Source organism: Accipiter gentilis, chromosome 14 (assembly GCF_929443795.1).
Source record: "Accipiter gentilis chromosome 14, bAccGen1.1, whole genome shotgun sequence".
NCBI lineage: Eukaryota > Metazoa > Chordata > Aves > Accipitriformes > Accipitridae > Astur > Astur gentilis.
Genome location: NC_064893.1, coordinates 903,427 through 927,742, shown reverse-complemented (window position 1 = coordinate 927,742; position 24,316 = coordinate 903,427). Strand labels below are relative to the sequence as shown.

Sequence of the window (24,316 nt, the reverse complement as noted above, 5' to 3'; positions counted from 1 at the left end):
CTCAATCCATGAAAATATGTATTAGGTCAGACAGGACCTTCCCAAGTAATTAAACATCTTAAGCTTTAAAAAGTATTGAAAGAATGAGAAATAACAAAGTTGAGGTCAAGTTACAGTATGAGGCAGTAAAAAACATAGGTTGATATAATTGATAATTTTTCTGCTTTTGATACTGTTGTCATCTTTAACTGGAACAACAGCTGGGTCCTTGTTTTCACTGCAGATAATGTGCAGTACACAATGTCAGGGGGATTGTAGCATTAGTAGGAATTTAGTCTGGAAGCAGAAGTTATATAATATCTGGAACTTCAATTTACCGCATTGTCTCTTAGCCTTGAGACTACAGAAAATATTGCCAAGCTTGGAATATTTGGTTTGATTAATTTTATTCTACGTATTCGTCTCTGGTGTACCAATATGCCTTATCTAACAGATGAGTTTTATGTTCTATATCCTGCTAGTCAAAATGCTTGAGAAAATTGAGGGACCCTAGTGCTAGAAAACAAAATCATACTGTTTTTCAAGAAAATAGTAGCATTATGTCCAGTCTACTTAAAATAACAGTTGGACTGGCAGCTGTGTTCTGCTGTTGAGTCTGATACTTGCTTGGTTTCTAATGGGGCAGTTAGGCCTGATAGCTAAGTGATGGGACTTAGTTTTAGGTGGTGTGCAAGTGTAATGGTTTGTTCTGTTCATAGCCTGTGAAGAGCTGTTGTAGTACTGCGTTTCTACAGTAAATTATATCCAACATGATCAGTAATGATGTGAATTTTTTAGAGGCGTTGAACAAAATTGCCACTGCTAAAGCAAAAGCATCCTTTTTTCGGTTACACTGCATCTGTAGGTAGGTTTCCAGTTTGTCCAATGATTCAGATATTTAAAACAGCTCTGTTTATATTTTTGGACACATAACAGTTTTAAAAGTTAAACTGCACGTGAATTTTGTAGTGAGTGTTGAAATTACAATATCTTAATTTCCAGCTAGGTACGCCTTGTTTGGGTTCTTGTAAGATGAGAGAAATGTAAATGCATTTTAAATAATACTAATTGTGTGGGACTTGTATTTTATAGGGTTTCGAGCAGTCAGTTTTACATTACATACTAGGGATCTCCTGAGCACAGTATTAGATATTCTCAACTCCTGCAGTTTATCCACGGAGCATATTCAGAGTTTGAATGTGAACTCTCAGACCCACAAGGAAGCAAAAAGCGCAGTGAACAGACCTATCAAATGGGATAAGACTTACTATTCATTTACTGGATTCAAGGATCCTGAGGAGGAACTAGAACAAGCCCAGAGAGTGGAAACAACTTTAATGTATGTAAGGCTTTTATTTAACTGGTGTTTTGTAACCTAAATTGGTCTTATTCTAATGCTGAGTTTTTGAAAGGCAATCAATAAACATTCTGAACAATACAAAACTTTGTCTGACATGTAATTCTGTCATGCTTTTTATAATTGGAGAGATTTCAAATGAGCTCCTGGGATAACTATGGTACCAGCTAAGCTGAGGCATTCTTGTCTCTTTGCCCAGCATTCACGTTTGGTCAATCTAGTTTTTCTTGCTCCAAATAGCTCCTTACCTCTTACAGGACTTCTGTAACACAAAACTATTAACTTTATTGTTAGTATTTCATTATCATATTCTGTTGGGGGTGGGAGATAATACATGAAAACTAAGGTTAGAATGTTTTAATTTGCCAGATGTCTTAGTGTTGTGCCTCTGATTTGTTGTTCAGCATACCAACCCTAATAAATTGACACAATTATAAACACTGTACTTGCATTAAATGCAGCATGTTGTGTATAAGAAGTTGGTTGTTTATGAAATCTGTATGTGCTCATTTTGGGGAAGGGTGTAAAATACTGCCTTGAAAAATTTTTTTTGTGACAATGAGGATTAGGTGCCATTTGAAATAAACGCAGAGCTGTGGTGGTATCTTAGGAGCAAAGAATACCCCTCATCCTGCCTAGCACCTCTCAAATAAAACTACTATACTATATGCTACTGTAAAACGCTTAACTGAGATTTAACGTACTGGAGAATATTTTTACTTATTTTTACACATTTACAAGAAGTGCCATTAACAGTTGCATATTAACAGTCTGGTTTTAATACCTAGCTGTTTGGCAATGGGCCTCTCTTTTTGCTTCTGACTTCAAATTGTTTTGCTTAGAATACAGTATGAGAATGGAAGTACTTGTTTGTAAAAACAAAGAGTATGAAAATAAGTTTATGCCATGAACAAAGGCTAAATCTCTTAGAGTAGCTTTTTCCTAGAAATAGAGTGATCCTGTTTATTGAAAATTTTAGACATACTACATGAGTCATGTTTGCCTGATTATTGACAAAAGAACTGTAAAACTTTGACCTGCTTAATCTATGTTCATTCCAGCTCTGTAAGAGTTACCTAACTTAGCCCTTTGGTACCACCTCCCTTATTTGATAGTCTACTATGATGACTTTGGTTGTTTGGTTTTTGTTGGTTTTTAAAGGCATATGTATGGGAACTTCTTTTACTAAAGCACTACGTTCTCCGAAGCTGCCCCCCTAAATCACACTGATCTGCTGCTCTATACCTTTCACATCTCTAAGTCTTACAGTTGTAACACTGCCAGTGTCTTTTGGCTTGATTTGATTCCCTAGTCCCCCTCAAAGACATTAAGTGCTAGATTTTCCTTTGTCGATATCTTGCATTTAGCAATTTCAGTTTATGTCCTCTACTTTTAAAACATGCCTTTACCTGGTAATTTGACATAAAACATTAATGTTAACAGTAAGAATTCAGTTAGCTGTACTTATGTGAAAGATAATAATACATCATGCCTCTACTGTTGGGGTTTTTTCTCCTCTTCTTTCAGATCCTGGCTAGATGATAATGAAGCAAGTGCGGTAAAAAAGCTGAAAAAGAGTTTGCCACTTAGAAAAGAACTAGAACGTTTAAAATTTGAACTCTCTCATCAACTTGAGCTCTCAGATATCAGGTAATAAATTAGATCAGTTGGACTTAGCATTAAGACAGTCAAAGCAAGGAAGTGTTGTGTAATACTACACCGTGAGCTTTAAAGGCTTATTCCAGCAAAACAGCTACGTTTCATATATGTAAAAGTGTTATTGCACTATTTTTCTAGATGAATTCTATTGGGGCAAAAGTTTCCTGTTACAATTTGCTTAAAAAGACCTGGTATTTGTAACTGATAACATAGGCTCCAGTTGAGGCAAACACATAAGCACTTGAAATGGGATGTGTGTGTATGCATTAGTTTGGGTGTTTTGCTGGATAAAATTGTTCTTCTTGAATTCAGGTGAATGTCTACAAAGATAACTGGATTGGCAATGAAATGCAACTTTGTGCATGGTACATGATGACATCCTGTGAAGGCTTAATAAAAATGTTGGGTTTTCTATTGTCTTGTTTCCCATACTCCAGAGGAGACGGATATTTGTTTGCTTGAAGGGACTGAGTACAGTTGGTAATCTTGATTTGTCAGAATATTTTCCAGAAAATAATTTATGATTCTTTTTTAAATTTTGTGCTTTTGAATGAGGACATTCTGAAGTGGGTTATTCAGGATGGGAAATGGCAGTGAGAGTATTCAACAATGGAAAAATAAACTTTGAGGATTATTTCAAGGGCTAGTCTGTTCAGTTCTTCTTTTAACCAGGAAAGAGAGAGTTGGAGCTTCTGAAGTCATGCTTTTGTTCCTTTCACTCTAAAAGACCCCAGCTTCCTTTAAGCTGATACCAGGTTTTTTGAACACGATTTCTAATCTTCTGCAACTGTGCTTTGGTGGGGGTTTTAAGTTTCTGAAACAGTCTTCAGTATTACATGTGTAGATTTGGTTTTATTCCTGGCTTTTATTTAATTTTCTTGTAGTTTGTTGTTTTAAAATACACTAAAACTATTGCATTCCATGAGGAGTTATTAACCTTCCAAGAGTTATATTGTCATAATTCAGAAAAGAATGTGAGTGTCAGAAATCTGACAAGCAAGTATCTTAATCAGAAACTACTGCTTGTGATCCTGCAGCCTAATGCTAGTGTTCACAGAGGTTTGAAAAAATAGCAGGGTCATTGGCTTTATTCCATTGCTAAGTTTAGGACAGTTGAAGAGAAGGTAGGATCTATAAGCCACCTTTTTACATTCCTGTCTGGTGCTACTGAAAGCAAAGTGATACTGCTAGGTAACAGTAAATAGCTATTAGAATGACTTGCATTAGAATAGATGGAATTGCCTCATAAGTGCTGTGGCATAGTACCTATTCTCTGCATCCCAAAGAGTGGGGTTTTGCCAGTTAGGTTTCCCTAAATGAGATCATGTGGGTTGACCCCAGCTAGCAGCGAAGTACCCACGCAGCTGCTCCCTCATGCACCCCCAGTGATATGGGAGGAAGAGAATAGGAAGAGCAAAAGCAAGAAAACTCATGGATCAAGTTAGAAGTTCAATAGGTGAAGTGAAGCAAAGCTGTGCATTCAAGCAAAGCAGAAGGAGGCATTCATCCTCTACTCCCCATCAGCAGGCAGTTGTTTAGCCCCTTCTGGAAAGCAGGACCTCAGTATGTGTAATGCTTGCTTGGGGAGACAAATGCCATAACTATGAAGGTCCCCCTTTCCTCCTCCTTTCCCTGAGCATTTATTGATGAGGATGACATCATATGGTCTGGAATATTCCTTGGTGAGTTGGAGTCAACTGTTCTGACTGTGTCCCCTCCCAGCTTCTTGCCCACCCCAGCTTACTCACTGATCGAGGGGGGCAGAGTGGGAAGAAAAAGCAAAAACCTAGACACTGTGTCAGCACTGCACAATAGCCAAAACAGTGGTGTGTCTTCAACAATGTTTTAGTAAAAAATACAAAACACAGGGGTGCTGTGAGGAAAAATAACGCCATCCCAGAGAGACCCAGTACAATGAGGGAAGGGTAACTTCCCATTTTGAGACAGTTTTAGATGAGCTAGAAGCTGGTAAAAGGATGCAGTTTTTCAATACACTGGGACAACTTTACACTTTAAATGCTTTTAGAAATTTAGTTAGGAGTTTGTCTGATCTGTCTGTGATGGAAGAGATGTCAAAACTATGTTTATTACAGTCACCAGTGTAACTAACACCTGGCTCCTGTATGGTTTAACAAAAATTACTCCACTGTGAAATATGAAAATATATATATAGCAACTTACCACTAGAATCATAATAATGTTTTGGGCTTGGAACTCAAAGGAGAAAGGGGGGGGGGGGGGGAAGAGGCAATGTCCTTATATACAGTATTTGCTCCTCTAGACAAACATTACACAGTGTACAGACAGAAACTGCGTGCCACGTGACTGAACAAAATACTGGGTTGTCTTGTGATTTACTTACTAACCTCCTTATTTGGGGAGAGATTTGCAAGTTCTGTTCTGTCTACTAGGTTTTACATTTATTTTTCCTATATCTGGTTTTATTCCTTTTTTTTTTTTTTGGCACTCTAAGAAAGACTGACATTTTATTTAGGCTTTTATCTGTTTAAATAGCATATGACATCTTTTCAGTAGGCTTTTGCTTTTATTACTGTTGGATTGCTATTTTGAGTTGTTTGTGTTAAGGCTTTCAGCTGCATCTCAACTTCTGTGATTTATTTTTTTTTTAATAATGTTGGGAATGAAATGCTTTCAACTATATTTTCATTTAGGTGGCAGAGAAGCTGGGGTATTGCTCACCGCTGCAGCCAACTACACAGTCTAGGTCGCTTAGTCCAGCAGAGACCTGAAGTATTAAAGAATGTTAAAGGTATTTCTGTTGCTTGTTTCTTATATCCTAATATGGTATTGATTCAAAGATGAGCATGAGTATTCTGTGAGAAGGGAGCTCTCACTCTTTTCATGAATGCTTTTGATAACTGCAAAAACAAACCGGCTAGGCTACTGAAAAGCTGGTGAGAACTTACATTTTAAGCTACTGGGTATTTTTTAAAGTGACATTTCCTTATAGTGTATTTGCTACACTTGGTCTCTATTTTACTTCTTAATAGGTGCAAACTGAGTGAGTTGAAGGTGCTAGACTTAGTACTAAGAATGAAAGTAAAAAATCCATACTGAATCTCTGAAAGGGTAGAGGTAGCAATGGAATGTTACCCATGGTAGATTTAAGCCAAAAATGCGAGTAGCTCTCTAAAGAGCCAGTATAAGGAGGGCTTGCTAGAATACTTTTAAAATCGTATTGTCTTCTCTTATCATGATGTTCCATAAAGTACCTGTATTAAAGTCTGTATTTTCTCAGGAAAAAATTAAATAATCTGTAGACCTGATCTACCATTCTTCTCATACAGCTATTTGACCTCTTTGCTCTAATTGTAACTCCACATTTTATGCCCTTCTGCAGATACTTAGTTTTGAGCAGCTTTCATTTGAGGGTTAATGTAATCATTTGTCAAACAACAATAGGGGATAGGACAATAAATAGTATATAATTATAAATTGGATTAAGTTTCAAATTAGTTTCTTTACCTAAGCACACCAAGGACTTAAAAGTGCTAGAGAAGTCTGTTTTGTGAACTTGTTGTATTCTCCATCTTTGAAAATCCTCAATAATATACTGGACAAATACCTGTCAGTAATTACACAGGTACAGTTGGTCTTGCCTTGGGGTACAAGGATGGACTAGATTCCTTAAAGTCAGCGTTGCCCTCTGTCGTGGTTTAAGCTCAGCTGGTAACAAAGCACCAGGAAGCCGCTTGCTCACTCCCCCCTCTGGCCCCGGTGGAATGAGGAGAAGAAAATACAAAGAAAAGCTGGTGGGTTGAGACAAGGACATGGAGGGATCACTCACCAGTTATGGTCATGGGCAAAAACCAGACTCGACTTGGGGAAAAAAATGACAAAATCAATTTGTTACCAATCAAATCAAAACAGGATGATGAGAAGTAAAACCAAAGCTTAAAACACCTTCCCCCCCCACATCTCCCTCCTTCCCGGATCAACTCGTCTCCCAGTTTCTCTCCCTCCTCTCCCTAGCAGTGCAGGGGGACAGGGAATGGGGGTTGGGGTCAGTTCATCACACGTTGTCTCTGCTGCTCCTTCCTCCTCAGGGGGACTCCTCACTCTTCCCCTGTTCCAGCGTGGGGTCTCTCCCATGGGAGATAGTCCTCCATGAACTTTTCCTGCATGGGTCCTTCCCACGGGCTGCAGTTCTTCACGAACTGCTCCAGCGTGGGTCCTTCCTGCAGGCTGCTGTTCTTCAGGCGCAGACTGCTCCAATGCAGACTTTCCCGTGGATCATGGTCATCTTCGGGGCCCTCCCTGGGCTGCGGGTGGGCATCTGCTCCCCTGCTCCCCTCCATGGGCTGGGGGGGGACAGCCTGCCGTCTCACCATGGGCTGCAGAGGCATCCCCTCCTCCGGCACAACTCCTCCTCCTCGTTCTTCACTGACCTTGCTGTCTGCACAGGGGTTTCTCTCACATCCCACTTCCCTCTCTGCTGCAGGTTTCCCTTCTTAAATCTGTTATCCCAGAGGCACTACCAGTGTTGCTGATGGGCTCGGCCTTGGCCAGAGGCAGGTCTGACTTGGAGCTGGGGAAACTTCTAGCAGCTTCTTACAGGACCCACCCCTGCAGCCCCTCCCCCACTACCAAAACCCCACCACACAAACCCAATACACTGTTTCTTAAGGATTTTGGAGAAGATTTCTGAGAGCGAGAGCTTCTGTTTAAGCCTTGTCTTGTAGTTTAATACACCACACTGAAGACTTTTGTGGAAGCTTATTTTAATAAATAGTTGCCTGTGCTTTTACCCCAAAGAATTCTGGAGAATCTTTGTACTTAATTTTAAAACCCATACTTGGACTCAAAACTGATTTGTCCCCCCAAAAGTAAACCTAGTGTTATCCTATTATGTTGTCTCTATTTCTTTTAAAAAAGAGCAAAAACCTAATGTGAAAGTGTTTATCACAGCTTGTGTGTTGCAGAGTTCTGTGTAAGTAGTGTTGAATGGCTGTGCTAATAGTTCTTTGACCAACCTTTACCTTACTGATACATACTTTAAGCATATAGCATATATTTCCTATTGTATATGTGATTTGTACAGGTTCTTTGAATATGCTGTCTGCTGAGATTTTCTCCTATTTTAAAAGTAGCCTTTGTAAGAAAAAAGTCCAGTTAAATAAAAATCTATCAAGTTTAAACAAGGAGAAGGCAAATGCTAGGTAAGGTTTGTATGAAAAAAAATTCTTGGAGTTTTCAAGAATAACTCTTGCAAATTTTGAGAACAATGAAAACACCTACTTGTGTGTTTGTGCTGCAGAAGTGTGTTGCTTGTGACGTTAGTAGCATAGTTCAGCCTAAAATAATTGTGGGAATAATTGCAGTAACCCAGATTAGTAGAGAGCTTTGTTTTACCTTTAGGACGCACGGTGGTATTTACAGACCGTTCAGGTATGAGTGCAGCAGGCCACATAATGCTGGGGACCATGGATGTTCACCATCACTGGACCAAAGTAAGAAGATTTCAAAGTAAATGATAATGCCTCTTGTTCATGACATCCTTTTTCAAACTATAATCAAAATATTAATTGATGCAGATGACTGATGAGTAGTTTAAAGCAAACACATAGCTGCTATATTTAGCATAACTGTGTACATTGCATTCTAAATTTAATACTGTGATACACTGTTCCTAACAACAATCTTTGTCAGTTCTTTACTGCTGCTTTCACTAGCAAATCAGTCCTACCCCTGATTAGATACAAAGAAAACTAATTTGTTATGCAGTGTTCCAGTCTATGCAATGAGCACTGGCAGAATATTTCATTATCCATAAAGAGCTCATTCCCATGAAGAATTTATGAGTTTTATTCAGCTTTTTTGTAAAAATGGGACAAAAAGGGAGTTGTGAAGTGGTCATTTCAGTCAATGGCTGCTAACCAACCCTGTCACTCCACTTTGTTCTTTTAGGCAGATAACATGGATGTTGCAGAAATTCATATTTAGTGACTATGCAAATTCTGCTGCTGTTTGTGTAAAGTTTGGAGTTGACAAGCTTTCTGGCATCCTGAATGATAAAGTATTATATGCAAAGAACCACACAGTATATAGCAATATCAGCATGTCACTTAAGGAAGTTTTCTTGAATCTTGGTTACTGAAATGTTATTGATAGTTCTATCAAAAAAAGATTTCTTTATAAAGGAAATATCAGTGGAATTTCATAGTTGGGAATATAGCTGGAATATCATAATATTCTATATTCCAATCAGTTAATAATACAAAAATTTAGCACTCAATCCAAATCTTTCTGCTATATATGTTTCACTGAGGCAGAATACAAAATGTGATTTGTTAATGTGAATGATTTACAAAGAACTTAAACTGAGAAACTAGAATTTAACGCAAAACTTTCTATTCTCAGATTTGCAAGCGTTGCTAGTCATTAGAGTAAAACTGTACTTCTGATTAATACTAAAAAACCCACTTAGTTCCTTGAAAAGAGAAATGCTGCCTCTTTCTAGCTTTTGCCAAGGGGTTTTCTGAAAGGATACTTTGTGCAAATGGAACAATGTGTAGAGTTCGTTGTGGTGATGGTATTTGCTTTTGAAGACAGAGGAGAGGTATTTAAACCTGAAGTCAGGGGCGTTTTATTTTAAAATGCACCGAAGATTATGTTAAGTGGCACACAGAAAAACTCTGAAAATATTAATGAGATTGGTTAGCCACTTGGTTTTTTTAGAGAGCAGAATTTTTTTCCCAGTTCTAACCCATTTTAGAAAGCAGTCCTAAGTGCTAGTACTTTTGTTTCTCATAGAAAAAGGAAGCAGTAGCTTAGTGTCCAAGTCAGGCTGCAGAATGCTTGGTCAGAGGCACAGTATTTAGAGGATTTTTGCCATTTTTCTCTATAATAAATGGAAATGCTGAACCAATGGATTTTATTGTGCCAAAAGCTGCTCTGATTCTACTACTGTCTTGGATTTCTGAAGAGATTATTCTGATTTCACTTGGCTTGTTCCAGCAGCAGTACTTTTTTGTATGGAAAACCGTGTTCTAGTAATAACTGGGTAGATGGTAAACAGTGACTATTACTACAGACTTTCCTCTTTCACTTGTTACCTTGTTCCAGCCATCTCCCTGTCAATACCTTCTGTGTCTCAACTCACAAGTCTGATCATTTTTTAACCTTTTCTGGTATAGGTTTTGTAAATTAGGGATCTGGTACCTTCCTCCTTTCTCCTCTCCCTTCAGACTCAGGATGAGCTAGGTTATCATCCAAACCCTTGGAAAGAACTAGTTCCAGGAACAGAGACTTCTCTTTTTTGAGAATTGGTATAAATTAGGCTGGCAAACTGGTGATAAACTTTTTATGTAGATGTCGGATTTTTTTTACTTTTTTTTTTAATCTGGGACTATTAATTTCTGGATATATAGGGAAAAGAGGACATCCATCAATCTTGTTACAGCCTTTTGGTGCCTTTATAGTATAAATACTGAAAATACTATTATATCTTGCCCCAAAATATATATACTTGGTATTTCTGATTTTTGGTATTCAATTTTATTTTTCCCCTTGGGTTCCATGTTTGCATTGCTAAGTGTCTCTTCTCTTATAGCTGCTTGTTATTTTTTTCATTTCTTTAAGTTTTATGTAACATAAGAAATGTTTGTGTGTGTGCACAGATTTTTGAGAGATTGCCAAATTATTATAAACTTCAAAAAAGGCTGCTGTTCTTGGAAGATCGGATAAGCCAACTTCTGGGAGGCATACAAGTAATATATATTGAAGAACTGCAACCCCTGTTGACTCTGGAAGAGTACTACGAGACTCTGGACTCTTTCTATAATAAATTGCGTGACAGTAGACTACCTTTTCATCCTCGCAGTCTGCGAGGCTTGCAAATGATTCTGGAAAGGTAGGTATTTGCAGGAAAGGTTTCTTCTTTTAGAGCTTTTACTCCTTTTGTTTTGTTTTGGGGTTTTTTAGTGTTTTGGTTGGGCTTTTTTTTTTGTTTTGGTTTGGGGTTTGTTTGGTTTTTTTAGTTTTTGGGGGGTTTCGTTACACTGATTATTGCTTTCACTAAGAAGAAAACTAATATTTTCTTGGATTTTCATTATGTCAAAGTTTTTTTTGTTTCTAAAGATTTTAAGCACCTTTTTATGGGTTAAGAAGGAATCAGACTGAAGAAAATCCTGCTTATTTCATGCAAGTTAGACTCAGTTCTGTCTTTATCTTACAATGTGCTGGGTTAAATCAAAGGTTTCGTGCTGTCAGGTCAACAACACTCAGTGGTGTATGTTGGTGCTTCTGTTTATATTTTTTGAGTATTGTTGACAGTTGCTTTTGAAATGTAATTCTAAAAAAGCTTTATGTATGATGCTTCTCTATTCTCATGATCTGAACATGATTAATTTTTTACCAATTATTCTGATTGTGATTAATTGATGTTCTTTTATCTTCAGAATTCATTCTGAAAGTAAGTCATCTAAATGCTAGCATTAAAAAAAAGATACCTAGTTTTTTGCTTCCATCGTTTCATTAGTGACAGATACGCACCAAGCTTACATGAATTTGGACACTTCACAATCCCAACGGTCTGTGATCCAGCAACCCTTCAATGGTTTATTTTTGCTAAAGCACAGGAGGCAAGAGAGAATCTGAAAAGAAAGGAGGAGTAAGTATTCCTGTGACTCGATGCATTTAGCTCATGAAAATCTTTGCATGTCATATGTTTTATTTGGAGGAGGAGGAGAACTCTGAAGAATGTATTCATGTTCTTTTGGTGGAAAAAACTTCTGTTTAGAAAATAGAACTTTACTCATCGGCTTTACTAAGTTAAAAATTTCAGTGTTAGTGAACACAGTTGTTAGAAAATACCCCTCCTCCACCTTGTAGGAACAGTTGTACTTTATTCAGGAATAAAAGATCTTTGCCTACAGGACAAAATTACATAATCTTTTTACAATTACTTCCCCAAAGGAGAGATGGGGGTTTTTTAAGGAAGAGACCACTTTATTGAATAAGAAAAGCAACAAACTTCTATTAGTGTTACTTACATTGTGACAAAAAACCAGTAAAATCTAAACTAAAAATAACTGAGACCAACTAGAGAATTATTATTTCTAGTTGGCACTTAAAAAAAAAATAGGGGTAGAATGATGAGAGAAATACCTCTTTGGTACTCTTTCACAGATGCGAGTGAGATGAGAGAGATGACAGTGGTAAATCACAGTACCATACTTAAGTCCATGACTTGCAATATCCATCAGAACTGTACAATTTCTTCTTGACCTTCTATGCTATATATGTCTTTGAGGATTAAGAGCATAAGGTAGAGATACTGGTTTTATTTTTAATAAAATACTGTGATAGGTAACTGGGTGCTACTGTCCTTTTAGAGGTTGTTACTGCAAGTTTTATTTTTGTGCTTGGGAAAGCTTTTAATGAATTGTTGAAATATCACAGTGTCTTGAATGTGTACATGATGTATAGATCCAGATATTTTTTGTGAAGGTTATTTTAGGCATGAGTCTTACTGAAGGCTTTATGGTTTTAGCTCTGTTAAGACCTGGTTACTTGGGAGAATATATTTTGGAGGTGGACTTTGGTAAAACATGGAGGTTTGTTGGAATTTTTTTATAACCTTAGTCCAGCTTTGAAGTTAGGTTTTCTTCTTTTTGCCATATGAGTTAACTGCTGAATAGCTCTCTATGTAGCTGTCCATACGTGACAGGTGGGAAGGTATTGTCTGTAGAAGTACAGAGGGATGTTGTAGCAAATGTATCAATTTGCATCTGTGTAACTCACTCTCCAAAAACCCTCACACTACCCCACATTATAAAGGCACTTATCCAGGAAAAATGCGGAGCCCCCATCAGTATAAGCAGCTGTGTTGTAAGCATGTAAGACCCAAACTAAGTATCTCAGCTCTTCTGTTGTGTGTTGGACAATGTGCTGGTTTGTATAAAATAGTAAAGAACAACTGTGCTGGGTCATATTGAAGGTCTGTCCCCACCATCTATTAGCTTACAGAAAGGCTGTATGAATGGGGCAAAAAATGTGGTGGGTTTTTTTATTCTGTGCTCCTTTGCAGTTTGACTGGCTGCACTCAAAAATATTTGAAGCTGGAAACATTAGCTCATGTTAAGAGTGTTCAATAGATCTTCTTTTTTTTCCCCCCTCTTAATAGCCCAATTATTTTGGGGGATGATTTACACTTTGTGGCTCCAAAATATCCCATGGCAGCAAATTGCACAGTTGAATTACATGTAGTGTGTGTACATGAAGGAGGGAAGAGGTGTCCTTTCTTTTATAGACCCATGGCCTGATGACTTCATCTGTTATTCTCTTGTGCTGTAGAAAATACAAAACAGTCATTCTGTATTTATCACCTCAAGTTTTTGTTTTTTTGTGGTTATGTCATATTTGCCCTTAGTTGTCTTTTTATTGAAGCTGAAAAATCTTTTTCCACGTAATGCTGCTTTGAACAGAACCCATTCTGTACTTCTGATTTTCCTTAGCCTCCTGTGGTTGTTAAGGGGCCCTGAGATAAAGGAAAATATTTTGAGATGTACTGGATTTACTTTGCACATGCAGATGAATGTTTTACATGCAGTAAATAGCATAGCATAGCTGGAATTCTGTATGACCTGGTGCACTGGAGAGTTCAAACACTGCTGCTCTAGAAAATTGTCTTATCTGTGTGGATAATGTCAGTCTTCTGGTAATGGAGGATTTAGTATGAATCTACTTCTCCTTCCCTTGTGTTTGTAAAGTATCGGTTTTGTATTGTGATAGAGGTGTAAGCCTTGTTGTGGAAGTGACTAAAAATAAACCTGCAGTTCTCACTATGTGCAGCTAAATTTATTTTGTTCAAGGGAGCCTGAGGTTTCACAGAACAGGAAAGCTTGGCACTCGGGTAATAGAGAATGTACTCAGGAGTGTGGTGTGGATACAACCAGTAGAGAGGACAGGCTTGCTCCAGGTTAAGTCCCTGACTGCCAGAGCTGGGCTGGGCTCTCGTAGAGGAATCTGAGTGCCCCAGTACAGTGTAGTGCCATGCAAGAACATGCAGATCCCATATGGAGCTCTGGAAAGAGTGGTGTTGAGCCCTTCAGTACTGTTTTTACCTGAGTCAAATAGTAGGTGTGTCCGTGCTTAGCTCAGGCAGATTCACATCCCAGTGGCTCTGCAAATGTGCTGCTGCTTTGTAGTTTCTCCTGTTTAGCACAGGGTCTGTGTTGTAGGGCAGCGATGGTGCCATTTCTGTTACCAAGCTGGCTCTGGAAGAAGTACAGCTGTGTTAATGTGACACAGTGCCTGAGGTAGTAAGGCTTGCTGAACCTGAACTGTGTCTGCGTCAGATGATCCACAGTTCCAGTAACTCTTAATTAATTCTACATGTTATTTCAGAGTAGTTTGAGTTTGTCAGGTGGTGTCTTACCACTCTTTGTCTGGGGTGAATGGAAAAAATCATCTGCAAGCTATGAATTCAATATTCCATATACTTCCTGCAATTAGTAAGTTATTAACACATTTCATATGCATCAGGTGACTGTACCTGTCGTGTTGGTTTTGATGACATGCAGAGTACTGGTCTTAGTTAAGAAGACAGAGTAGTTACTAACATGGGTTTTATTCTTAAAGCTTACACTTCCAAGGTTATTTAAGTACTTCCATCCCTTACAGTAAAAATGCAGCCTCATGGGATTATTTTAGTATTTTTGCCCATTACCTTGTGGGCAAAAAAATGTCATGGTGCAGGCTATCAAATGTGACCCTGCGTAGGCATGCTGTTGCCCATAGTCATGGAAGCATGTTCATTCAGTCTAGCCTCTGAGGTGGACATGGGTATCAACCTGCACAAAAAATCTCAGCTGTACCATAGCTGTACATGAAGTGGCCCCTCTGTTTACATGCATATAACCTACAAATACACTTATTTCAAGGATTTTTTTAAGAAATTAGGTTCTAATTTTGTCACTGTATGTTGTCTTCATTTGCTAGGATGATGATTACAGAAAAAGAGCTAATTGATACTTCCACTGAAAAATTTTCTTTGGATCGGCTGTATAAAGAACCCAGTGTTTCCAGTGCACAGATGATAGATTGTTGTAAGCGACTGCTAGAAGAATCGTTGCCATACCTACAAGGCATGCACCTTTGTATTTCGCATTTCTACTCTGTGCTGCAGGATGGAGACCTGTGTATACCTTGGAACTGGAAAAACTGAGGACATATCTGATAATCAGATGAATTGTTTATTTTCTGTAAGAGGCTATAAATATGAATGTTTTTAAGAGTAAATTATTTAAATCTGTATTTTGATATCAGTATTCAACCCACAAATTTTCTTCTAACTGCTGCTCAAAAAAGATTAGAGTCCTAGACAATTTGCACAATGCGCAGTGTTGCCAGTTCTGGGAAAGATATCTGTACATTCTCCATACTACTGTAGGAGTCCCAGTGTATGGTAGCAGTTGTGAAACCGCATTTTTGTAGTGAATTACAAAAATATATTAAATTGCAAGTCTGCAAAAATGTGCATGTGTATTTTTAATATACATGGGTATTGCCAGATAGATCTTCTTAAATAGAGTGTACGACTCAAACCAGACATTACATGTCATCTTAAGGGATTCACTGAATGCAGAAGTTGAGTACATGAGTTACCTGGTGGCAATATTGGCATTTCATATTGCTACCTCTTACTGAATTAAAAAAAAAAAAAAAAAAAAAGACAAAGGAAAAAACATCAGAGTATTTCTACTTTGCAGAAGTAAGTGGTTCATTAACTTGGTCTCTACAGTAGAGTTTCATATGCTGGTCCAATATTGTTGCCTTAGAATTTCAAAATATGCCAGTTGTACTGTCTGCAGTTACTTTAAAGGAGATGTTGTTCTCTTTGTTTTCCGGCATTTGCTCCATAAATACAGACAATCCTCTTTACACTATAACAGGTTGCAAATTGCATTCACAACACTTGAAACTGAGTAGTTTAATGTGACATCTGAGGAAGAAGAAGCATTGATTTGTGTGGGATTGTCTACAAGAGTAAGTACTTCTCAGTGAGAGCAAGGAGTTTGCAGTAAGGCAAATGCATGGATCTTTACTGGTACTTTATTCCTTGAAAAAAATGAATTAAAGTGTGAATGTATTTCAACACTTTTTCATTGTAATACATGCCAAGATGCATTTTGTGTTTGGTTTACTACTTTGCAAAATACCCTTGGAGAAGAACCAACTGCTTAATGTTTCTGGACCTGAATTCACCTATCACAACTGGCAAAAAGAAAAAAAAAAGTTGTCAAATGCTTACTTGCCTTGCATTTATATTTGTATTAGGCAGGGAAATTGTTGTGGTTCTCTGTTTTCCCCTGTTAAAAGGCTAGGTGTCAAGTTGTTTATTATGTTGCCAAAGTAAAACAACACCCCCCCCCCCCTCCCCCCCCACCCCCCCCCACCCCCCCCACCCCCCCCCCGTGTGATCTCAAACATGTCTGTTTTAAAACATTGAGACAAAGCTGTGACTTTTTCAGGCCTTTAATTCAGTCAAATTACTGTATAGGTTCTGAAGATTAGTTGATAATTTCTTCTAAGTAGTTAACTTCCATTGCACATTACTTCCCATCACTCCGTCTGGCATTGACGATACTGTCTGTGTCCCAGTTGTGCTAAGCAAGTGATCCAGTCCTGTCAGTTGTAGCCCAGCAATATTCCCTGTAACAGCTCTTTGGAAGTAGGATGTCTTCAGGAATACAAGCTGAGTGTAGTAATTTTTTTTTCCCTGCTTGAATTGAATGACTCCTTACAGGTCTTCAGACAAGAAGCAGCTGTCCAGTTTGTAGAGGAGATAAAAAAAAAAGTCTGAGGGAAGGTGAGTAGACTCAAATCAAGAGCCTGATACAATTCTGTAAGGACTGACGCTAATGCTGCAGAAAGCAGTGACTAGACCTAAGGACCTTCTCTTTGCGGCGTAGAGAAGATGACTAGAACTGGCTGGAGGAGGAAACATAAGCTGTAAAGAGCCTTTATGAAATAGAGCATGGGATGTTTCTGCAAGTAAAATGGGGCAGTGGAGACCCTGACTTGGAATGTGGATCACAGTAGGCAAGTGCAGGCAGGAGGGAACAGGGCTGAGTTTAAATGTGGAAGCGGTGAAAATAGTTGCTGTTAAACGTTTCCAGCCTGGGATAGATCTGAAGATTCTCACCATTCCTTCTAAGGGGAAGTAGCGAAAATCATCTGGCAAAATGTGTCAGCCCCCAAAAATGTGGCACAGCAGTCTGTTTTTCTGACAGTTACCTCCAGGCTGGGGTGTCAGGTCTGTGCAATAAGATGGAGTTCCAGTCCTGCTGCTGTCCCACCAGAGAATTGGTCAGCTCGGGTGCTGTGGGGGTGGCTCTTTCCTTTTCTGTTAGGTTTTGGGGTTTGTTTTCCTGAGTTCTGAAGGAGATGCATGTCAAAATCTCTTAAAACTGCTTAAAAGTCAAGCAATATAAAAATTAAGGTTGCGTATAGGTCTGGGTCTTAAGAGTTATTTTGTAGTGCATTTTCTGTAAATTAGTTTTACTGCAGAATGGTTGAGTTGACTTTACAAACACATATGGGCCTCCCAACATTTTTTAACATATTTAGAAAAGTAGCAGGAAAAAAAAATGGATAAACTTAATGTTTGTGTTGTAGGTATTCATTTTGACAGGTTTGACTGACTTTGAAGACTGTCCCAAAAATAATGGAGAATTGTCCATTTAGGTAGATGTGTATGGGTTAAATCTGTCAGAATTACATTTTACTTCCCAACTTTTTAATGAGATGGGGGGGGGGGGGGGGGGGGATAAAAGGGTTTTAGAATTTTTGAAGTCCTTTTGTCACAATGGCAGGGTGGAAATGGACAATGATGGAAACTTTTGTCTGTTTTTAAACTGTGCAGAACACCTCAAATTCTGTTCAACAGACTGTGCTATCAACTCATTGTAGAAATAGATTTGAATGAATATTAACATCTACTATAGTTTATTCAGTACGGAATTCATGCTTGCTCTGGGGCCAACAACCGAAAACATGCTTGGTATGAAGTTTCAAAAAATGTTCTCCTTAAAAACAAATCCTAATATTAAATTAGGTAGAGTTGATGTCTTGCTGTTTTAATCATTATTGTTTGGCTTAGATTTGAGTTTTTCTTGTCCTGTTTAGAAATTTGCAATGAACATTTGAAAGATAAGTAAGAATCTCTACCAGTGATCAAAGACTAAATGTGTGCTGGTCATCTGTCATGAGTCAATAAACTGTGATGGCCAGATCGTGTCATTCAGCCTCTGAGAATGGTTTAGTATTTTAGTGCAGCTGCCAGAAGGAAATTCAATGCTAGATTCAATGCTAGAATAAGAGATGGGACTCAAGACAAAATTTATCACCTTAACGAGTTATTTTTGATGCTGTTTAATACTGTGACCTTGAGATGCATGCATTGGAAAACAGCAATTTCCATTTTGTCAGGTGTCAGCATAATCTTTTACAGTATCAGTTCTGTATGAATTCCAGTGCCACGGGCTCCTGCCTGTGTTTTAGTAGCTTGATATGTGATTTTTATTCTTTGAGCTGTATATGAAAATTGTATGAAATTGTGTGAAATAGTGCCCATTTTGTCATTGTTCTTTTGGCTGTTAACTGCTGTGATACAGTCTCTAGGGACTAATAGGCTTGTATTCATGTTTTGTAAGACATTCAAAATGTTGATAAAGAATCTTGAGAAAGACTTAAAAAGGGAAGATCTTCTGGAATATTGGAGCCGATGTATCAAAGCATATCCAGAATTCATCAGAACTTTTCATGGAGAGCATAAATCCCCTCTAGTTTGTGTACTTTACAGCTAAAAAAACTTCCTGAGGAAACTGTGAAATTCTAAAGCTTATTAATTTAAATTTGTCATTCTGAGAATATAGTATTTGTCTGAACAGTTATCTGTGTGATTTCTTGGACATATGCATGTCCTATATGTGTGTAGTACATGTGTCCAAAGACGAGACTTTCCTAATATTTCTTCATAAGCTTAACAGTATATAGATTTGTAATAGAGCAGGGCAGTTTAAAAAAAAATGGCAACCTAGCTGAGAAGGAGAAAACATAGCTTGTAAATACAGTAAAAATGTTAATTTAAAAAGTTCAGAGATGGAGATCATGCTTTTCAGTTGCATATAAATACTAAAATGATTTGACTTACAAATACAAGATTAAAAACTGGGATCTCGATTCTGTGCGTGGAAAAAATGTATAGATATCTCTCTGGAAGGTCCTGTTAAAACTACAGTATATACTGAAGTAACAGAAGAATAATCTTGTTTTGCAGTTTGTCCTTTTCAGCTACATATTCCTTACATGATTGCTTAAATGCTGAATAATTTAGTACTTCATTTTTGCTAAATTCTCTGATGGGGCGCTGTGTGTCTAAGTAGCCAGACTGATTGATTATGATCTCAGTAATGTCTTCAAAAAAGCTTTTGAAGATATTTTATTTAGTAGAGCTGAAATTTAATATTTCTTGCCAGCTTTTATATTCTGAAAGTGTCTTTTCTGTGATCTTCTATTTCCATAGCTTTTGGCTATTGTGTGGCTCCATATTTTAGCAAGTTTAAATGTTTAGGGTTTTTTTAACCTTTTTTGCTTTTCCTAACATGTTTGCCAAAAGAACATAGATTTAAATTGGCCCTATCTATGCTGTGGACTGTACTAACTACAGACTGCCCAGACATGCCTTAAATAGAGCTGCTTAAGCTCCTTGTAAACTTCTCGTGGATTTTAACAGGGAATAAGATTTTGGAAAAGAGTGGCCAGAGTTTGTACCAAATGTAACGGCTGCAATGACAATTTGAAATAGCGTTTAACATGGAGCTTAGATAAAAAGAGCAGGGTTATAATTTTCTTCTTAATTTAGTTCCAACATCCCTACCTAGCTGCTCAGGAGAACAGAAGGGAATTTGATGTAGCTTAAGATACCAGTCAGCTTTAATTTCTTTTTTTATTATTTCTCTTTAATCATCTGCTTTGTCATTTGATTTTTATATGTTACAGGGGCATAGTTGAGCAGTCAGCTAATGCCTGTGGTAGCTGTGTGCACCCTCTCTCTGTAATGGGATATTCTGGGACCATTTACTAAAAGCAGCAATCGGATGAGAACCTGATGTCCTCCTTCAAGACTCCTCTGTGATCTGTCGGCCACAGTTCAAGATCAAGGCGTTTCTTTGATAGAGCTTTGTCCAACCCACACATTATTTTACCCATCAGTTTGTCATGTTCCTGGGAACCTCTCGTTCAGGGTTGTTTTTTTTAATGGGATGTTTCAAGTTCATTGAGTCAGTGGGTCATAGTTGTAGACTGAGTTTTTGAATCCTACTTGTGTTATAGTTCAAGGGCACAGGTAACCTGTTTTCAACTTGCATTGATTTCCAGCAGTCCATAGAGATAGAGCTCTGACTTCGACACAATCACACAATGCTCAAAAAAAAAATTTTAATGCAAAACCCTCAATTTCACACTTAACTAAAATTCCTAGAAATTACTTAAAGATAAGCACTACATCTAACTTTAATTTGCTTTCTCTCACCGATCTGCAGCCAGGGCAGCCTTGTACAGAGTCTGCATGATTTGGGGCTCAGCCTGCTAGCAGGGATCTGCAAAGGCAGTATTGGCTCAGAGAAGCAGAGCTACCAAGGGTGAGTCAATGCTGTCTTCATCAGCACTGCCCCTGCAGCCCCAGGGGAGGACATCTGTTTGCAGCAACCTCTCCAGTGGGGTAGCCTGAGGAGCCCTGCTCATTTTAAAAAAAAAAGAAAAAACACCCAAAAAACCAAACCAACCAAACAAAAAAACCTCCACAAAAACAAGTTGAGGAATGGCCTTTCTGAAACTGATACCTGGTTTTGCAGCAGTGTTGAGAGAGTAGCAGCTCATGGTGTTACAAGCCAATTCTCTGGTGCAGTTTTGCACATTTCAAATAAGGGAAGATTCCTGGAGGATGATGATGCTGTCTTCAGTATGGACAATCCCTCTAGCCAGGTGATATTTAAACACAGGGCTGTTGGTGTATTGCGTGATCAGATGCATATTCCTCTCTGTTTAGTCTTCAAGCTTGTGAGGCCTTTCTCCAAAGGTCACAAAGGGTTCATCTAAATGCGACTAACCAGTTCACAAAGGTTTTGGCAACAGGGAATCTTGTCTTGGTCAGTAGTTGTATGATGCCTGGAATAGATGGGTCTCTTGCACTCTTTAATACCACCAAAAAAAATCAAATTAATTAGAATTTAGAAGCCTGTATGGTTGCAAATGTTTTCTTCACTTCTCAGATCTTTGCTGTCCTGGTATGACAGACTTTGGAAGGAAAACAACCTGTGCTGTAAACTGAGGGATGTATAAGCATTCTGGTTTTAGCCAGAAATCTGTGCTGAAGCCCAAGATCCCCTATCTCTATTTTGAGATGGTGAAAAGTGGGTGGGACAGAAGGCCCTGCAGGTCTGAACCCCTCCTGGCCAAGATCAGGACTTAAAATTATATATCTCTTTCTTGCTACTGTATGGTTCTTTCCATCTTTGCTGGGTATGGAAACCGTTAACTGTAATCTTCTGGCAAGAACCACACTTCATCTACAATTTATGCTCTGGTCTAAAAATGCAGAAAGGAACAACAAGGTTTAGGATTGCACAGCTTGGTGCTTACAGTTTTTGCCTAGCTCCTTCATAATGTAGTTTGTTGTGGCCAACACTTAATGGCTGATCTTAAGATCAGGTTCCAACTGAGATTTCTAGGTATAATTCAATAGCATATCACTACCTGGGTGGCAGCCTTGGAGACCTTATTGCCTTTACAGGTATCTTCAGATGTCTTCAACAAGTCCTAACAGACCTTCTCAGCTCACAGTTCTCTCTCAGAAGCCTTGAAACTTAATTATATCTTAATTTGAAAAATCTCTTGTGAAAAGATACTCTCTCATCCAAGTAAAGCTGTATAAGGCTGTATGGTGAGTGTAAGTGTGTCTGCGCGGCTGGTTGGCACTAGAAGTTTCTTTCAGAGAAAAGGACTGTTATTCTGGCTAGGTATGAATATCCTGAATTTCTCCTTCATCAGGTTATTCTTGGTAGGTACAAATGACAGACCGGTTTATTCTAAATGCCTGTGTTCAAAAGTGGTTAGTAAGAGAGCATGAAGGGATTTGGTGTTGAGCACATCTGTCTTCCTCCTTCATCTCCTTCATTTGTTGTCTCAAGCACTTGTGCCATTGGGCTTTTCCACCTTGAGTGAACATGGACCATTGGCGGTGATGGTGACAGAGTTTGTCAAGCAATAACAATCCAGGGTTTCCAAAACTGCTTTCTGCTTCTGATGAAATAAAAGCATCGCTGGGTACAGGCTGTTGCTATGTGTCTTAAACCCTCATGCTCCATCATAGCATTACAAAATGTACTCTACCTGCATTCAAATATGTTCTAGCATGTTGCTCATCTCGGTGGTAGTCTGTAGAGATTTTGTACAAATACTGAGTCATCTATGGCACAGGATATTTGCTAACTCCTCTGTTCTTTCTTGCTTTAAAGTTTGTCCTGGTTTTGTCATTCTGTCATTGTTACCTTCCTTTATAATGTTCATTTATTCCAAAGATAAACCAGCCTTTCTTGAGGACAGAGTTAATACTAGGTGAAACACTATTATGCAGCAATTAATGGAAGCCTAGGTGCAGTTAGCAATTACTTAAAATGGGCTGGATTTCCTAATGATTACTTTGTTCTGTACAAATTTATTTTACAGACAGCTTACTATACTGAATTATTCTTGGATAATGAATTTGTGAGACATTTTCAACATCACCCTGAGGCACAAGCAGAAATTGCCTCCTCACTGACCATGTATGACAATAACTAAAATGGATAGGCTCTTGCACAGACCCTGCACACTTGAAAGGCCTGCACAATTCCTAGCTTCTGGGGGGGAAAAAAACCTTGACTGGAAGTGAGAAGAACTGCGCTGGAGAATTTGAGCATTATTATCATGGTGCACTGTTAAAGTCATAGAATATGTCTTTAGGTAAGAGGCATAAATGATTTGGAGTAGCTGTAATCTCTCCTAATGTTTCCCTTTCTGCTTTATTAGTCATTGTAAACCTCCTGCTACCCGGGTTATAACCTTGGGATTATTCTTTATATGATAAGCATATTTAGAGTCAAATTTTGTGTCCCATAACTAACCATAGCATACATTATTAAAAATTAATTTAATGGTCCTCTAGGATCCAACTCTGGAGGTAGCAAACAAGCATCTCAGTTATATATTGTCTTCAATTATTCATTAAGAACTATGGGGATTTTCTAGAACATATCTCTAGCGAAGCTCAAAGCTGTTCTCCTAATGCCAGCAACAAAGCTCTGCTACTTAGTTTAACAGAAATGGACATGATTTCCCTGTTGGGTTCCTCCTTTGAACTGTGTAATAATTTATTGCATTTAATAAAGTTTATTACAAACATGACTTGGTTTGTGAGAAATCCTGGTGGTGAGGCTAAAGCATCATTTAATTTTCAATGGACATTTTGCCAACAAGAATTTTAATATATCACCATGTGTGTGAACATAATAAAGTTTAACACACAAATTACATAGCATTAGTATGGGTAACTTGTACACTAGAGCCGTTTTCTCAGCAGTTTGCACTCCCAGTTACTGTTGTTCTCTTTGATATTATTCTGGTTTGGACTTTTCTAGTTGTTGCCAGTTCTTTTTTTTCTTTTTTTTTTTTAAAGCAAACCTGTTCTCCTCAAAGAAACTGCTTAATTATGGAGCTGCCAGTGCTGCATCCATGCTCTGGGAAAGGGCCTCATTCTGCCTCGTGCACCAGATGTACAGTTGCACAAATGTACAAGGCTCTATGGGAAGGGTGTATCTGGGAAAATGTCACGTTTGAAAACCAGAGTTGAATTCAGGGTGGTTAAAATAGTGTAACCTCTTGTGTGAATACTTGTTGCAGTATTTCATTTTCTTTTTGGTTGTTGTATTTCCTTAAACATATACTCTTAGCCATAAGTAAGCTTTAAAAACTACATTAACTGTTCCAGAAGTAAGTTCCCAGTGGAGAATTACACCAGAGTTACCATAAGTTAAATGTATGCTTATAATGCTATCGCTTTTGTGATGACAAGCTCTTGCGTGGCTTCAGTGAAGCTGTTTCTGATTTATACCGCAGCTGATCTTTTTAAAAACATTTCCCCATTCCTAAAGGATTGCATTGGAGTTCTATGTTTCTGTAATCTCTGTTGGATGCTTTGCATCCAGAAATGGCTGTTCAAACAACAGTGCACTAAGTGTCCTGGATTTCTTTTTG

The 24,316-nt window shown here is 38.1% G+C and overlaps 1 protein-coding gene across 5 annotated transcripts in view; it reads left to right on the top strand.

The window, feature by feature from the left end:
* The window catches only part of TCAIM (T cell activation inhibitor, mitochondrial), a 30,348-nt gene extending 6,881 nt beyond the window's left edge, over positions 1-23,467 (top strand). For 2 of the 5 annotated variants that reach the window (XM_049816694.1, XM_049816693.1), the window contains 7 exons: positions 1,072-1,318; positions 2,864-2,986; positions 5,668-5,765; positions 8,375-8,466; positions 10,636-10,868; positions 11,496-11,627; positions 14,960-15,697. In XM_049816694.1, coding sequence (XP_049672651.1) covers positions 1,072-1,318; positions 2,864-2,986; positions 5,668-5,765; positions 8,375-8,466; positions 10,636-10,868; positions 11,496-11,627; positions 14,960-15,185 — 1,151 coding nt within the window. In that variant the 3' untranslated portion in view covers positions 15,186-15,697. Of the gene's footprint in view, positions 1-1,071; positions 1,319-2,863; positions 2,987-5,667; positions 5,766-8,374; positions 8,467-10,635; positions 10,869-11,495; positions 11,628-14,959; positions 15,698-16,766; positions 16,830-20,023 lie in introns of those variants that run through there. The other 3 variants (XR_007508100.1, XM_049816697.1, XM_049816695.1) reach the window with 3 other exon arrangements.
* The last annotated feature ends 849 nt before the right edge of the window (positions 23,468-24,316 follow it).